At 36.9% G+C, this 16,208-nt stretch overlaps 1 protein-coding gene across 4 annotated transcripts; it reads right to left on the reverse strand.

Moving 5' to 3' along the window:
• Positions 1 to 103: 103 nt before the first annotated feature.
• LOC103994496 (histone-lysine N-methyltransferase TRX1) lies at positions 104 to 15,477 on the reverse strand. 4 transcript variants are annotated; one of them, XM_018828185.2, is made up of 29 exons: positions 14,736 to 15,477; positions 14,559 to 14,610; positions 14,406 to 14,480; positions 13,823 to 14,042; positions 12,388 to 12,511; positions 12,080 to 12,184; positions 10,881 to 11,080; positions 10,624 to 10,716; positions 10,405 to 10,502; positions 9,939 to 10,100; positions 8,774 to 8,899; positions 8,535 to 8,582; positions 8,328 to 8,445; positions 8,184 to 8,249; positions 8,038 to 8,099; positions 7,811 to 7,867; positions 7,584 to 7,652; positions 7,247 to 7,442; positions 6,769 to 7,050; positions 5,885 to 5,946; positions 5,725 to 5,802; positions 3,146 to 3,241; positions 2,644 to 2,747; positions 2,357 to 2,537; positions 823 to 871; positions 629 to 695; positions 456 to 503; positions 296 to 370; positions 104 to 181 (listed from the first exon to the last, which is right to left on the reverse strand). In XM_018828185.2, the coding sequence occupies exons 1-24, from the start codon at positions 15,335 to 15,337 to the stop codon at positions 2,396 to 2,398; spliced, it is 3,237 nt and encodes a 1,078-aa protein (XP_018683730.1). In that variant the 5' UTR covers positions 15,338 to 15,477; the 3' UTR covers positions 104 to 181; positions 296 to 370; positions 456 to 503; positions 629 to 695; positions 823 to 871; positions 2,357 to 2,395. The 4 variants fall into 4 exon arrangements, with proteins under 4 accessions (XP_018683730.1, XP_064948799.1, XP_064948801.1 ...); XM_065092727.1 differs by lacking the exon at positions 104 to 181 and having other exon boundaries at positions 235 to 370; positions 2,369 to 2,537; XM_065092729.1 differs by lacking the exon at positions 104 to 181 and having other exon boundaries at positions 235 to 370; positions 805 to 871; positions 2,369 to 2,537.
• Positions 15,478 to 16,208: the final 731 nt, after the last annotated feature.

The following is a 16,208-nucleotide window of genomic DNA, read 5'->3' on the forward strand; positions in this document are numbered from 1 at the left end:
GGACAGAAGAATGTAACGGGGCACAAATGGGTTCAGGTTTTCACGAATGCACAAAACCAATGGAAAAACCTGTGGGTGCCCTGTTAGGCCTTCTCATATAAACTGAACACAATAATAAATACACATATATCATTGATATGGTCATAAGAACTATATACATAAATAAGCCTCTTTTCCTCCTCTACATAAAGAGAAAAAAATTGATCAATATGCATGGAATAATCACATGCAATTCAAGAAAGAAGTAAATAAGTTTAGAAGGCAATCTTATGAACGAAATCCTAGATCAACGTACTTTCTTGCAGTCTGATCACTCGATTCAGTGAAATAACTTGCAGATGCAATAGCAATCCTTTACATGGCGTAAAATCTGCAGAACAATTACAGGTTAGCAATGGTATGGAAGAACTAATACAAGGATTACCAGTAAGTTGCTTCAGGAAGTTGTAGCTTACCTTGTCTTCCGTGGAAGAATGAGACAAGCTAATAAAAACATGGGTGTCCTGAAAGCAAAAAGACCAGAGAACATACAAACTATATCATCGACTTGTAGGTATAGGACAAGGTCAAGGATCACTTTCTTTTTACAATAACAAAATAAAGCTGTTGAAAGATGTTTGCAGCATACCTCATATCAAAACTGAAGACTCCATAGAAGATTGATTCGATGTCCATACTTCAAATCCAACCATATTCTAAAAAAAAGTTATATTTCTTGTCAGATTAAAAGAATAACATCTAACATGGTATGATATGCTAACAGGAAAAGACCCAAAAATTACAAATCTGCCAAATCATACTTACTATTGCAAGAAAGCTTACATTTTTTTTTAAATAAAAAGACTTTTTGGCACATCTGCACTTCTAAGACCTGGAAGCCAAAGAAAAAGAAACTCATTACATTCATCTGTGCCCAGATAATAAGTCATAAGTAATTCATTGTAGTGGAGATTTACTGATGATGCAAACACACAAACAGGAAAAGGTCAGTACAGAAACAAAAGCTCAAGTTCCTCACTAGGCAAATGTAACCCTAAAAAAATAAATAAGTTTTGTCAGTATCTGTAAACTGGCATTGTCTATTTCTTCATGTGCAACATCCATTTTCGGCTCCAGCACTCATAAACTCCTATATGCTTGACGATTTCTGTTGAAAGATATCTGCAGTAAGTCTGCATTTCTTGTATAATATATTTAAAAGGACTGATACAAGTCCAGTTCCAAAAGAAGGCAGCCCATGATGCTGACAAACATTAGATTATACCTGCAATCTTATAAAGCAAATCCTTCCAATTGTACTTCTGAACAAGGAGTCCAATTTTTAACCAGACTGGTCTGGGAGGTGGATGCCCTATTACGGGCAGTCAGATCCACTCCTTTTCTTATTAAATCAGCTGTTTTTTCTATTAAACGACCTGTTGCCTACAGCTCACGATTCGCGAGCATTCCTCTTTGTCCATCGCTAAACCATCTCCATCGCCTGCCGCTGTACACCTGCCTCATCTGTGGAGCATCCCCTCAATGCCTCCTTCCTCTTCCTCCCCCTCCCACCCTCTCCACCAACATAAGGATGCAGTGGTACGTTCCAGCATCCCATATATTGGTATGCCAAAACAAACCGGACCACTAACAGCCCTCACTGCCACCAGCCGTATGCTTTAACACAAGTTACCAATCAACAATCTTCCTCAAACTTCCTCACTATGACACCCATTTCATCAACCAAAATATTCAGTCACCAGAATAGCCATTGCAGCATAATTTGCATGCTGACTATTGCAGTAGACAATTATTCCATATAACAAAAGGAAAAACGACATCATACTACCCCAGTTTGAAGCAAAGGCAAACCAGATTAAATATTTTTCTTATTCACTAGAAGTAAATGCTAGTGAGATGTGGGATTACTGATAAAAAAATTTTAATTGATAAACCATAAACCAAAAATCATGTGCAAAAATCCTAAAAGTTAAAAATGTCATTTCATCATTCATTTTTATAATTATGTTTTTTTTTAGTTGGTGTATTAATGAACACTTACGGATACTACAATAAAAAGGAAACTCAGATTTCTGTTCTGTTATAACCAATTATAGTTTCTAAAAAAAAATTAGTATATTAAATTTTAAAGAACCTGCTTCAACTCCAATGAACACATCCTGACCAGAATAAGCAAGAAAGAGTATGACCTCTTAGCATGCTTCACAATCTAAAAAAAGTGAATTGCAAGACGGAAGTCCATGTTACCGTTAAGCATAACACTTTCAGTAAATTATCCCTAAACAAAGGCCAAAAATGCAAACAGATACGACATAAGCGAGAATCACAAATATCAAAAGGATTGTTGAATACGCACCCCTAGTCTTACCCCCTCATGGCTTGACCAAGCTAACCCTCATTCACCTTTCCACTGAACTAATTCACTAAGAGGTACCCGAATTTTGGCCACCTGTTCTTCTGCTTCAGTGTCATTAACAATTCCACGACATCTCGAGAAGCCACAATAACAAGCAAGTCGTTCATCAATTGAGAAAAATCTGACATGAAAATAGAAAAATGTAAAGATCTCGTATAATAAAAGGAAATATTGGACACAATCTCATATAATAAAAGGAAATATTGGACACAAGGATTGACTTATACCTGTAGTCATATGTCAATTCCTCCCATTGTTCAATGTCACGTTTTGCAAATATTATAATATGTTCATCACCATTAACACTTATGACCCTCGAATAACAATTGGGCTGCAATCCATAAAAAGTTTTAATGCTTTTTTGATTGATAGAACCACAATTCATGGCAATATGTATCAACAAATAGAATCGCAGAAAAATGCCATCCATCATAGTGAAATTCTCAGACCAATCACTTGATGAATGACAACAAAGACCTTATTTATGTGAAAATCCATCTTATCATAGGAACCACCAACAAGAATGAAATTGCAATGGTATCAGGATAATGAAGTTGTGCCATCCCCAATCTTGTCAAAACTAATTGTTATCTATTCAAAGGTCCAGTTTATCCTTGCCAAAACTAATGTTATCTATTCCAGTTTATCTTGTACAATCAACAAATTGCAGTGCTATCCCAAAACTTGCTGTTATCTTGTACAATTAAAGTTCAAGGTGAAATCACTTACTTCACAGGAGTGGTTGATCAAATGAGCTATGCTTCCTGCCCTCGTAGCATCGATTACACGCTCATCATCTATCCTAAACATATAAGTCCCAGCACCCTGCAAGCATAGGTTATAATCTGCTAATCAGAACACTGTAAACAAACTAATAACTCACTTTATTTGAATTTATCTAAAAGAAAAAACAGCAGCAGATGAACTAAATTTTAAATGTTATCTCATAGATGTGAAAACATGGCAAGAGAAGGAAAGAAAGAAAGAAAGCACAGCAATAAATATATAGATTTTATGGTTAAGTGATACGACCTTGAACCATGCTGATTTTATATAAGAAAAAATAGGACAGTTAAATGCAATCATGCATCAAGACTGCAAAGCAAGATGATCTGATAATTTCCTACAATAACATGAAGAGCTTGAGTCAAAGTAACCATGGAGCAAATTACAGATAGTGACAAAGTTGTGGATATAGCCAAATAATAATAACTAGCACAAGCAAAATTTCAAGGCAGTTAAACAATTCCTAGGAGTGAAGTCCTCTTGCATAACGAGGACTCAGATAAGCCACCTAGTTGATGAGATGTCCCTTTCTTATATATGAAAGAGACTTTTTTGCATATCAGTAAAAACTAAGCCTTAACCAATTCCCAAGGGTGTGAATCCTCATCTTCTTACCTAGTTGCTAATCCAGCTTCCACTCTCCATTAACTACTCTGCTTCACCGTCCATTCCAATACTACACATACCACAAGCAGGAAAGGAACATCCTATATTGGTCACCCCAGCTATCCTTCCACTGCAATGGAAGCCATTCCTCTTGTTTTGGATGGGAGTAAATTCTCAGTGTTTCTACTCTTTAGTCCGCTCCCTTCTTAGTTCAGACCCATCCCCTGTTCTATGCCCAATATCTCCAGTGCAGCTTTTTCCAATACAGAACCATCAAACAATCAGGAAAGCTAATCTTAAAATTCCATTTCCTAAACAAGGGATCTGATTCAGGCAAAAAGAGATTCTAGAAAGAGTCAGATGTGTCGAAAATGATACCAGGGCAAGAACCGTAACACCTTATTCAGATATGTCAAAGCCATTTATCATCCTAGATCAAGTGATGTATCATCCTAGATCAAGTCATGGCATGTTAACAGGCCAAAAGTAGGGCCGACAGAGCATGTCCATGATAAACGCTGCAAATGACATTATGTTACATGACTATGCCCCTAAAATGGCAATGCATATGCTTAGTATTACTATATGAGACCGATGTGTGGGAGTATTGAAGCAATAGCAAATTATGTTGATTTTCTACATTTCCTAAGCCATTCCATTTGAAAATTCTGCTATCTTTCACTTTAAAGATAAAAGGCCATTGGCACTCTCAATTTACACCTTGTCAATCACAAATAAAATTAATCCAAATACAGACACTGCACATGCATGGACTTACTCCTAGTGCCCATATACCATTGGCAAAGCCAAATCAGTAATACGGACACTTTCCACTAGTAACCCTCATTGTCGAAAGCCAAATCAGTAATCGGATTTAACCAAATGGCAACAACCCTTGCTTCCAAAGTCACAAAAATCAAACATAAAACATGCTAAAAATGTGATTATTGCGTCTCTCTTTTCAACATTTAAAAGGAAAAGTATGTATACATGAAAACACAAACTACCTGAAGGTTTCCTAGGGAAAAGACCAGAGGCAGAAAAGGATAGAATGTTAAAGCTTGGTTATCTAGAAAAGAAAAAAGCTGATAGGGCCGTGCTAGACTATAGTAGTTGTATCATTCTAAATTTATAATTTGTTAGAAAATTATTGTTTTTTTGCAAAGTTGAGGCTTCAGTCTGGAGAACAATTGAAACCAAACAGCCCTATCATTAGTTGCATGTGTCAACACTGATCAAAAGAATGAAAAGGCCAATAGAAGGGATTGTACAGCACCCGAGACACATACACAGCAGGAATTGTATCATTAGTAAGAAGTTAAAACAAGAATTCAGTTAGCAATTCGTTTGCACAGGGCTTCCACCAATGCAGAGTGTGGAGTGTCAACATATAGTAGTACTTCTGTAAGTAGAGAAGTTGTGTCTAAGATGCAAACTCTTATCACCCGAATCACAAAAGAAGGAACCTTACCATGACAATCAAGGTCACCCTCTAGTTCAATTATCAAATCATATCATTCAATATTGGACAGACTGTACCCATATAGATGCATGATATAAGGTCAGTTGCCAACAAAATAAACATATATACAGTCATGCACCATATCAGATTAATGGACCATACTGGTCCAACTCTGGAATGGTATAGAGTAAAGAATGACATTTCATTATCTGAACTTTAATATCAATCCAATGAAGTGTTTGTCTCGATCAATGTAGTGTATGGTCCTCTTTTATTGACAATTTTTAGGCAACTCTTCAATTCATTATTTTTAATCACTTCAATTCTTAAGCTTCCCATTGCATTGCAGCTAAATTAATAGATATAAAAACAAAACATACTCAAATTCCATTATATCACTACATGTGGAAATAATGCTTCAATCTATATTAACAACAATGGAAAGCAGATTTACCACTAGCGAATTATAGATTCGCCGCTCCCTTATATCCGCTATTGTGGGCCTAACAAGCTCACCTATGTACTCGATTACCTGTATCAAAACAACACTTCTCGGTATTATATTGGTAATCCAACAGGAACAAAAGAATATTCATAGAACCTTTAATGCTCACCATGTCTCCAGCCTTGTGCGCAAGCTTGGCAAAAACACCAAACCCATGAATTTTTGACTTTCCTATCATAAAAAATGTTCCAGTATGTTGGAAAGATTCGCAAAAGAACATAGTGTACTACAAGTATACCATATGGGAGGATGGGTACAAAGTACAATAAATAAAATCAGATTCGCTATATCAGCACAATATATGAGAAAATGAATCAGCTTTTAAGTCAATAAATTACTTAAGTTAGTGAAAGGTTGGTTCTGGAACTTGGCTTAAGTTTTCACCCATTGCAAAGAGGAGGGATCTTTTCAGGATCCAAGTACAAGTCAAAGAGCTCATAGAGGCCAAAGACCAAGATATAAGGATAATAATTTTTCCTTATTTTCTCCTTCAGCAGAAATTCGGACATGTGAGGAGAAAAAAAATTGAAATTTCCATTTCATAGTAACAAATGGGTGATGAGGTTTCTTGCAAAGAATATTAAGCATGAAATTAGATTTAGTTCCTCTACATTAATTTCTTGAAGGATCAAAAAAAGTAAAAAAAATTAGTAAATGTCAGTGTAAGCTTCATGTTTTAGCATTGATGAGACTTGCATAACAACTTTTGGTGTCAAATAAAGTAAAAAAATCTGTGAGTAATGGATGCATACATCTCATCTTATTCTGATGTTGGTTCTTTATTGCAGATAACAGTCAAAAACCACAAACATAAAATACCTTAATATGGTGCATCTCCAAAAAAAAGTCAGACATAAGAAGCTACACAAGGAATATACACCATAATCTAATAATATTGTTACGAGTAACAGAAAGAGAGATTAACATAAAGGAACACACAGAAGTGCCATCGACAATATCACTGTAAGAAGTCTGTTGAAATGTATAACTTACCAAAAGCAAGCCTCCTTCTGAATGTTGCTTTCATGTTTCTGTACTTCTCAGCCATAGAACAGACACTTCCATGCTTCTCAAACTGAGAAGCACCCAGCTTAAGATCATCTAATGTGCATTGAGCTTGTGCAGATATATTGCCAGATAAACCACAGGCACTTCCATTTTGACGAAAACCAGTGACCAGATATGGCTTGTTCTCTACAAATAGGCGTTTTTGAGATGCAGCACCAAGAATCTGAGGCTGTTTCTGACCTCTTCTCCCAGAGAAATTATACGGCTCTATTCGATAAAAACAATTTAAGAGACCACCGCTCAAAAGATAATTTACAACAATCATACAAGCAGACCAATGAGAATATAGAAGAAGATGAGAAAGGAGAAGCAATATTTTCTTTGTAAACTATTATTATAAATGAAATGATACTAAAAAATGTTAAAGAAATAAGTCTTAGATGGATCAAGCTTATGTCCCTACCACTCCTAGCACAACCAGATGGATTAGATGCAGGAACATAACTTGAACCAAGCTGAGTGGGCACTCTTAAGCTGTCATCTGCAGGTGGTCGTTCATTTGATGGCTGCCTATGCTTCTTGCAGAAGGAGAGCAAGCGAATACACTGATCATCATCCTCATCAAGTGACATGAGGTGAATTTTGTCCTCATCTTCAAGCTATGTGTCCGTAAAAACAAACATAGCAAGAATACGTTAAACAGCGCAATTCAGTAAACAGAACACAAACAGCAGTGAAATTGACAAGGGATCTCAGGAAAATGATCCCATATGCAGAGATGTGTTTAATAATAGAAGTACCTCAACACAAAGACCAGCAGCGCGTGCACAGAGAGGATGATATGCCACTCGGCAGGTATTATGAGAGCACTGTTAAAAGACAAACTTGGTAAGATCCATTACAGTGCTTGTCTATTAAACTTAATGCAGTACCACATGTTGAATTGATTGATATTGACTTATATAGAAAATATGTTCAAATGAAATTGAATCATGCATAATTTAAATAAAAATTTATAGACAAGAACCTGGATGCAGGCCCCATAAGATACGCCACAAATGCTGCACAAAAGTTTCCACCGATCCTGGGATGTCATTTCATAGTAGGATTAATATATGTTTATGAATGTCAATCAGGAACACACATTCAGGTGCAAACATTCCTTGGCACATTCACATCAACAATATGACCATAATTACAAAAGAAAATCAGAAAGAATTACTAAAGGTATCCATTGGAAAATTAAGGGAACACCTTATTAATTCTGCTTATTCCATCAATAGGCTCCATTCGCTTCACATCAACAAGACATGTCTCTGAGGATGATTCAGATAAGTTAAAGGCAAAAATGAACTTTGCTATTAAAACTCAAAGACAATGGTATGGAGCTTTTTACGAACCAGGTATCCACATGGCACAAGTCAAATGAGCCCAGCGCCCATCTGTTGTAGGTTTGATAGCACCACCTAAAACAATTACAGCTTGTAAAATCAATGTATCCAAAATGTCCAGAAACTGTAAGGTAAATATACAAATTAAAATACCAATAACAGGACAGAGACAGCATCTTGGAGGGAACTTTGGTGCCCCGGGCCGGCATAGATTGCAGAGCCAAAGCACTCCATCCAAAGGTTCCAGTTCACCATAGCATTTAGCATGCACCTGGAAAAATGCATAAGATTAAGAAAACCAGGGAAGGAATTTCTAGACAATCTGTAGTGGCACCATGTATAATACTCTTAATAATGTACCATGATGCGGCATTTGTCACACTGCAAGAATAGATTGTCCTCATACTCCTGCAGAGGTCAGCCAATTTACATTTGAGCTAGTATGACGAAAGTGGAACCATATAGAGATGCCTAACTTCAGTTGATGTTAAGAAAAACAAAAACATTTAATAATGATAAAAGGAAGAATCACAACAAATATTTTTCAAAAGAAAGTAACCTAAAGAAAAAACCATAATAACATCAAAAAAATGATTTACCTCGTCCATGTCACAAACACCACATCTATCAAGATCCTTCCAGTCAACTCGAACAGCTCTGTAACCCATGGGCATATCCCCATAGCTGTCAAAGTACTTTGAGCACACTCTAGAATTTGGGAGTTCCTAACAATTTATAAAAATGTTGTGAAAACATAGTAACATAAGGAGTATTCATCATTACTTAAATGTGTATATATTGCTAGATCATGACTTTATCGTAGGTACCACAAGTCCAACTGAAGGAAAGCAATGCCATAAAGAAATGTAAAATTTCAAGATATATAAAATAACAAATAAGATGTAAATCAAAAAAGAAATAAGAACATGGTTGCACTCCATGGTTGTTCGGTTCTCTCAATATTGCATTATTTGCCGCAACGCAAGTGTGTTCAGTTGCTTGCATATTGTCTTAATGTATGCACCTAACTATGTAACATAAACCAAAATAATGTATTTGATGATTCAAGTCATGCCTCGTTTTAATGGATGACTAATTCAACCATATAAATAATAAAGCTTTAGCAAAGTGCTAATCTTAGGTCTAGCAAGCTGTACGATACTGATTCAGCATTTATTTGTGCCTCTTTGATGGCCCAAAGTGCTGATCTTAGGCCTAGGCCCCAGACTGATAGGACGATGCCTACACACAGAAGGTTTTCTTTCTAGAAAAAGAACATAGCTAAGAGAATAGCCTTTCCAATTTCCATCTTACCTGTTACAAGCTTCAAACCAATGCAGCTAGCAAGGTATATCCTAAAAAGAGTCTAGCTGAAGAAGCAAGTTGTTAAACAGCATGGAAACTCAGTTCCGTTGAAAAAAGTGACAATAGAAAATACACCATAAGACATGTGAACACAATCTAGGAAATCTCAATCTGAAATCTAGAAAAAAATACATAGAGATTTGCAATAAAGAGAGCACTTGCATTCATTAGGAACAAAGTTAACAACAAACTTAAATTTGCATTGCCGCATAGGACTGAGATGCATAGCACACCTGCAACTGTGAACTAAATAAAACCAAAGAATATTATATCTGCTATTGATGCCCATGCTAAGTTATATTCAACACCATGATATGATTTCAAAAGATATTGATAGGAATAAAATGGGCATCAAGAGAAAAATAATTGTAATTCATTAGAAGTAAATATTTAACAAACCTGAATTAGCTGGGCTATGTGAGGATTGGAAAATCCAAACATGTATGAGCCAGATTTCTGAAGACCACTTCCTTCCACTTCGGTCTGAGTATCATCGCATTGCTTATTCCTTATTCTGCTGTAGATTTCCTTCCAACAAGCATTTGGAGTTGATCCATCGATCTGTAATTCAGAAGAGATTCAAGAATAATGGAGCCAGCAAACTACTGACATGGTGTTTCAGCATCTAATGTATACTCTAAAAATGCTTCACTAGTATGCATAAAAAATAAGTCAACATTTATAAGTAATAAAAGTTAAGTTTATTGATGTATCCCTTTTGATAATAAGTTCACAGTCTGCAAATTTACTATCTGCACCTTAGCACTGTTTCACGTGTAATGGAAAAATATGTCAATGCTTCCCTATGTTGCCTGGATAGGCTAGGAAAGAAATTAAGATAGCCGAGCAAAATGGATTCTCGAACCTGCTCCCCATCATCTGTTGTTACTCTAAACAAAGGCCGAGCTTTTACTTTGGGATTTCTCAGAACTTCCATCCTATATGACATCACTGAACATGGATCTGCAACAAGAATATGCAACACTTCTAGATGTCAAGTTCAAGCAAGTGGAATAGCCTCAAAGTTGTGAAAAACGAATTGCTGAGACCAGGCAATATTCAGCAACTGAACACAACATGTTACCTTCCAATGACGTGAACTTTCTAAAAGCAGTATATCCTTCAGGCCAGATGTGCTTCTTGTTATGGAAATAGTCTGAATCACAAACTATTTTTCCTGAAAAGTAATTGCAACACAGATTGTAATGTATGAAGTACATTTCACAAAGCATAGTGCCTGATGCATTTTCCAGTTCATCAAACAAATAAAGTGATATTATGCAAGTTCCTGAAGTGTCACATAAAATAATCTGAAGTGCAGAACATTTCAACGATGAGTACCTAAGCTAGTTACACGAAGATTTCCTATTTCAATTGGTGAGGTGCTAGCCAGTTCAACAGCATTTATTATGTAGCCTGTTGAGAGATCATCATCAGATTTTGTTCCTTCATCCTCTCCAGAAGCAGATTTAATATCATCTGCCTCAATTCTTTTTTGTAGATGCAGCATGCTCTTTGGAAGCTGCTGCTCAATCAAGTACCTGCAAAGAATATGAGAATAATTATTTTACAAATCACAAAAAGTGTTAGTTCCAAATGTATGATGCAATTACAGAACAAATTCCTCTGCATCCATACATAAGCAAAGAATTAAAAGAGCAACAAAGGGCTAAACGAACGTAAACAAATAGTCAATCAATGAGGATCAAATTGGTTGTATCCACTTTCACATTAATTGTCATATGTTCTGGCTATCTTCAGAATGAAACCACTTATGACATTCAAATTTTGATTGGCAAAGAATATGAGATTAATTATTTAATGACAATTAACCTAAGCAATTTTATACAAAGAAAATATGACTAAATTCAGCTCGGATCCTTTTTGCCTTCTAATCATCTGTTTTCCAAACCACCATCTATGTTGACTTTAATAGATGAAAGGGCATTGAATCATCAATCATTGGACCAAATAATTATTTCCAACCACATTTCTTAATGTAAAGTCATGGTATTGAATCACAGGTCTTGGCACTTTGAACAACATTGGACGCAAGAATAAGACATACAGCCATATACTATCTGTCTGATAAAAGAGATAAATGTTTGACACCTTACGCCATCTGCTTCTGATAAACACTAGTGCAGCTCTGAGTAACATATATACTTTTGTAACAATTTAATAAAGCTCGGTTCTTAAAGATAACTTACGTTTTGTAGCATCAGTTTAGTTGGATCATGTTTTCCAACTACCACTTAAACAAAAGAAAGCAGGCAGAGAGAAGATGTGCATAAGCTATTCACAAGATATTTAGACTCTGACAAACATGTAAAACTGTATCAGGCCCCCCAAAAAAATTATCAGACCTCAGAAGAAACATGTACAACAAACTAGTGCAACATGGTATGATTGAATAGCAGACACATGCCATATAAACCTAATGCAGAGTGCAGACTACGAATCCATATATGCATTAATTAAGAGCAACAGGCAGTCGTCTGCAGCTGGTAAATATAAGTCCATGTGTGATGAGTACATACATTTTTGCTTCATCTAAGCTTCGATAGAAACGTGCCTGCTTGCACTTAAGATGCAGTGAGGAAAGCAGGCCGTTGAGAAATGGGATGGCCTGTTTCAACTTAATCCTGTAAACAAATCAGAAAAGGTAACTTTTAAATTACTAGGTGTGAAACTTCATAATAATAATGTCATGTGGTCATGAGATATTTGCTGATAGAAGCAAAACTTTTTGATAGCAAACCCAATTTGCACCAACATCTTGAGGTTTCAATAACGGGCACTTAAGTTACGAGCATAATATGATACATCTCTAGAAAATGGATCGAACCTTGCAAAATCATGTGTCCCAAAAAACTGTACAAGAATTGATTGATTTATTCGAGTGGGCTTCAGATCTCCTCGTGGACCAAAATTTGATTCACTTACAACAACTGCTGGCCACATAGCATGCCCTGTCAGTCGAATGCCTATTGTTAGAGCTGTAGAACTTCTACAGAAGAGGATTGTGCAAGCTGGCAAAACAGGGCACAAAAAAGCAAGATAGTGCACAGCACAATTAAGTCATGCAACCAAGAAATTACTACACCAATAAGATACCCTTTACCAAGTTCATTTAAGTTATCCTATACTCTTCCTGTCCACTGGCATTGCCATCTCGGCCATCAACTTCTTTTAAGATATCCTATACGAAGTTACTTAAGTTATTATGATTATGTTCTGAACAGCATCAATCAAGAAAAATGAAATGTCTGCTCACCTGTGAGATTATGTGTACATTCTCATTCGCACTTGCCCACTCATAAAATGCCGCAGATCAAGTCTTTGTAGCTAATAAGCATTAAGAACATTTTGAAGTTTCAAGTAATGACTAAATTCACAGTAGTTCAAGCTTCCAAGAAACAGCACTCCCATAATAAAAAGCAGCATCCATTAAGCAACACAGGCATCCATGGAACTAATGAAGAGACATATTACGGGAATGCTGTTTCTTGGAAGCAACACAGGCAGCCATGGAATTTCTCACACATGTTCATGAAAGTTTTGATCAGTCCCATTCCATACATCTGGAGCTACAAAGCAGTTCTAAGAGTCATCCATGCAATCATTTTCATAAGATCCTTGAAGAAATAAACAATAGTGTCTCTGGATTATATGCCAAAATGTAAATTGATCCAGCATTTCTTAATATAATACACCACCAAAGCCTTGGTAGCACTGAAAACTGCAGCTATTGAATCATTAAGAAAAGGTTAAAAATCAGCATTACAATGACAATAGATAGAGTATAGGCCACACAAACTCCAACATTCAGGATGGATAAGGTTTTCTTGTCATGGTGGTAAAAACACGCAAAAACAAGGCTATAGGCAACCAACTACAGGAATAAAAATCTTCCTTATGTGACAGTCTTGTTGCATACTGATAAGGACAGAAAACTTATCAGATCAAAGAAATAGATATAATTTTATAGTGACAACAATACTCATTGAAATTATTTTAAGAGTATATAAGAAAGTCATCTTTACAGATTGTTGGTTATATATATATATATATATATATATATATATATATATATATATATATATATATATATATATATATATATATATATATATATATATAAAACTTACATCCAAATGATTGCATAACGATGGACTAGATGATACTACTAATTGATGCAGCAAGAATATTTACATATTGAGTGAAATATAAAATGGCTGAACATTAGACCTAAAAGTAAACGTTTGTGAATTAAAAGATACCTGTAAGTTTTGCCCATACAAGTTCACCAGGTTCAAGATCTTGGCAATCATGAAAACTAAGAGCCAAAGCTAGCAATTCATTGTAATTGGGCCCTTTCTTCTCTAGATTTGGAACACCACATTTCAAATGTAAATGTTCCAGATCTTCACAAGATAAGTGAAATTTTATCCTTTCACTCGAGAGAATTAAATGCTCAATCTCACCATCCTCATATTCGACCTGCAGAAGAGTTGAGTTTGTTCAAACAAGTGGAACATAAAAAGGCATGATGTAGAAAATTGTTACAAAAGAAAAACCAATATTGGTCATGGTTGCAACACCTTGAGCAACTCAAAGTCTGGGTTATATATAGAACGCAAGAATAAAAGGTTATGCTTGCCAAACTTTTGATTGTGGTAACAAACAATATCAGAATTCATGATTTCACGCAAGCAAACCACATGCGACACTGCATAGTTCTCCAAATGCTTGTAAAAGATGAAGATTTCAGAGACATGATGATTATTTCAGAGATATCATATTTCAGAAGAAGTTAGAAGATGCAGATATTATACTGGAAAAAATTATCATAGCAATACATACTCTATGTTGGGTGGTGAGTGGATTATACTCGGTAACAGAACCCTTGTACCAGTCATCATCCATAGGCCAGAAAACCTGCAAAAACCAAGTCGTCAATTTGGATTCCAATACAAATAATTAGTTATCTAATGTATGTCACCGGAAACAACTTGCCTTGCACACCAAGCCAATTAGTACCTGCGGGTCTGCACCTTTGAATTCCAACCTATAAGCACACACAGAAATAAAAATCCAATACCATTGCTCACAAATCCAAAGACCAACGAAACTTCTCCCGTAAAACACGTTCCAAGAATTGATTTAATCTACCCAAGCGATGGATATACTCACTCAACCCATCTCTTCACTTTGCCCAAGGCAGAAGAATCCTTTTGAGCACCACGAACATGCTTCTTTGGCTCAGCAGAATTAGCCCTCTTACACCCTTCGCCTGCTCTCGAACGAGGCGCAGCGTTTCCGTTCAAAGAACCGGAGCCAGATCCCAATCGAAGCAACTCATACTTCATGATTCGCCTCTTCTTCGCAATCTGCCCATCCCCAAGCGAATCGACCACACCATTAGACCTCCCTCGATCACTTCCCTCCTCCGACCGCTCGGAGCACGACTCGACCCGCCGTTTAGGGGAACCAACGCAGGGCTTCTTGATCCTCCGCTGGTAGACCAAGATCGGCTGCCTGGCACTGCTCTTGCACATTCCCGCGGGGTCAAGGCCGAAGAGCTCATTCCGGCCGCCGCCGTCCTCTTCTCCGCCCCCCAGGTCGCCATTCTCGACGATCTTCCGGGCCTTCACCTTCTTGGAGACGACGCTGGAGGATCCGCTAGGGTTGACGCAGGAGGCAGAGGAGGAGTAGACATGGCCGAGAGGGAGATAGCGTACCGGGTGGTCCACGTCCTCCTCCTCGTGGACGAATTCCTCGAGGGCGAGCGCCATTAGCAATCGGAAGCAAGAATCCCAGAACTAGGGTTTGGGGATCGCTAGGGTTTCCAATGATGGCGGGGGTTTCTTTTCCCCCCCTTCCGCCCCAAAAAATCGCCGTTTCCCGCCGCGACTGTGATTTGGGTACAAATGCGTTTCTTTGTTTTTTTGAGTCCCGCTGGTATTTATAGGCGATGCAGCTGTTGCCTTCTCCTCTCTGCTGTCTTCACAACCTTCAAAATTAATCTAAATACTTTAAATAAAAATTATAACCCGATCAGATACCTTCACTAAACTCAATAATAATAATATTATTATTCATGTTAATGCATCGGATTCCACATGAAAAATACTAAACCGAGTGACCCCAGAAGTCCTCGTATCGCACTCTTATATTATGAGCTTGTTAACTGGAGTTGTGAGAGTTCTGGTTGAGTTCTGATTTCTATTCTACGCTGTGCCGAAGAAGCGGCAGAGAAAATGTGGATGTGTTCGTGCCAGATTTGTACGTTGCTTTGCAACATGTGAACATTGATGGAGTTATGGGTTGGAGGGTGTTGTTGAACTGTGAAAGTATATGACTGGGGCACATTCTGCTTGGAACATGAGTTGCTAAAATGTTTGAATGGAACCGATGGAAGGAGATAGCAGGCACAAACTTTTAACTAGAAGAAAGGATCAAATCTTCTGCATAGGGTTTGATGACTTCTTTGGGGCATTAATCATTCTTTATAAGACATTTGCTTCCAATTATATAAGCGTTTGTTTGGAGAGCCATCGGTATTACAGATCGTCAAGTAACACTGTTCATCTAAAATAATAAAAAAAAGGGGCTAAAATGGACAAGATGTCTTAACGAAGGACCTATAAAGATGTAGTCTTATTC

The sequence above is a fragment of the Musa acuminata genome, chromosome BXJ2-1, assembly GCF_036884655.1.
Source record: "Musa acuminata AAA Group cultivar baxijiao chromosome BXJ2-1, Cavendish_Baxijiao_AAA, whole genome shotgun sequence".
In the NCBI taxonomy this organism is placed as follows: domain Eukaryota; kingdom Viridiplantae; phylum Streptophyta; class Magnoliopsida; order Zingiberales; family Musaceae; genus Musa; species Musa acuminata.

Excerpts from the sequence above, each read along its gene's own strand:
- LOC103994496 (XM_018828185.2), bottom strand. The coding sequence starts at position 15,337 with ATGGCGCTCGCCCTCGAGGAATTCGTCCACGAGGAGGAGGACGTGGAC. Across the intron at positions 11,081-12,079 it reads AGCTTAGATGAAGCAAAAAT|GTACTTGATTGAGCAGCAGC; the intron begins GTATGTACTCAT and ends TATTCTTTGCAG. Across the intron at positions 5,803-5,884 it reads CGCACAAGGCTGGAGACATG|GTAATCGAGTACATAGGTGA; the intron begins GTGAGCATTAAA and ends GTTTTGATACAG.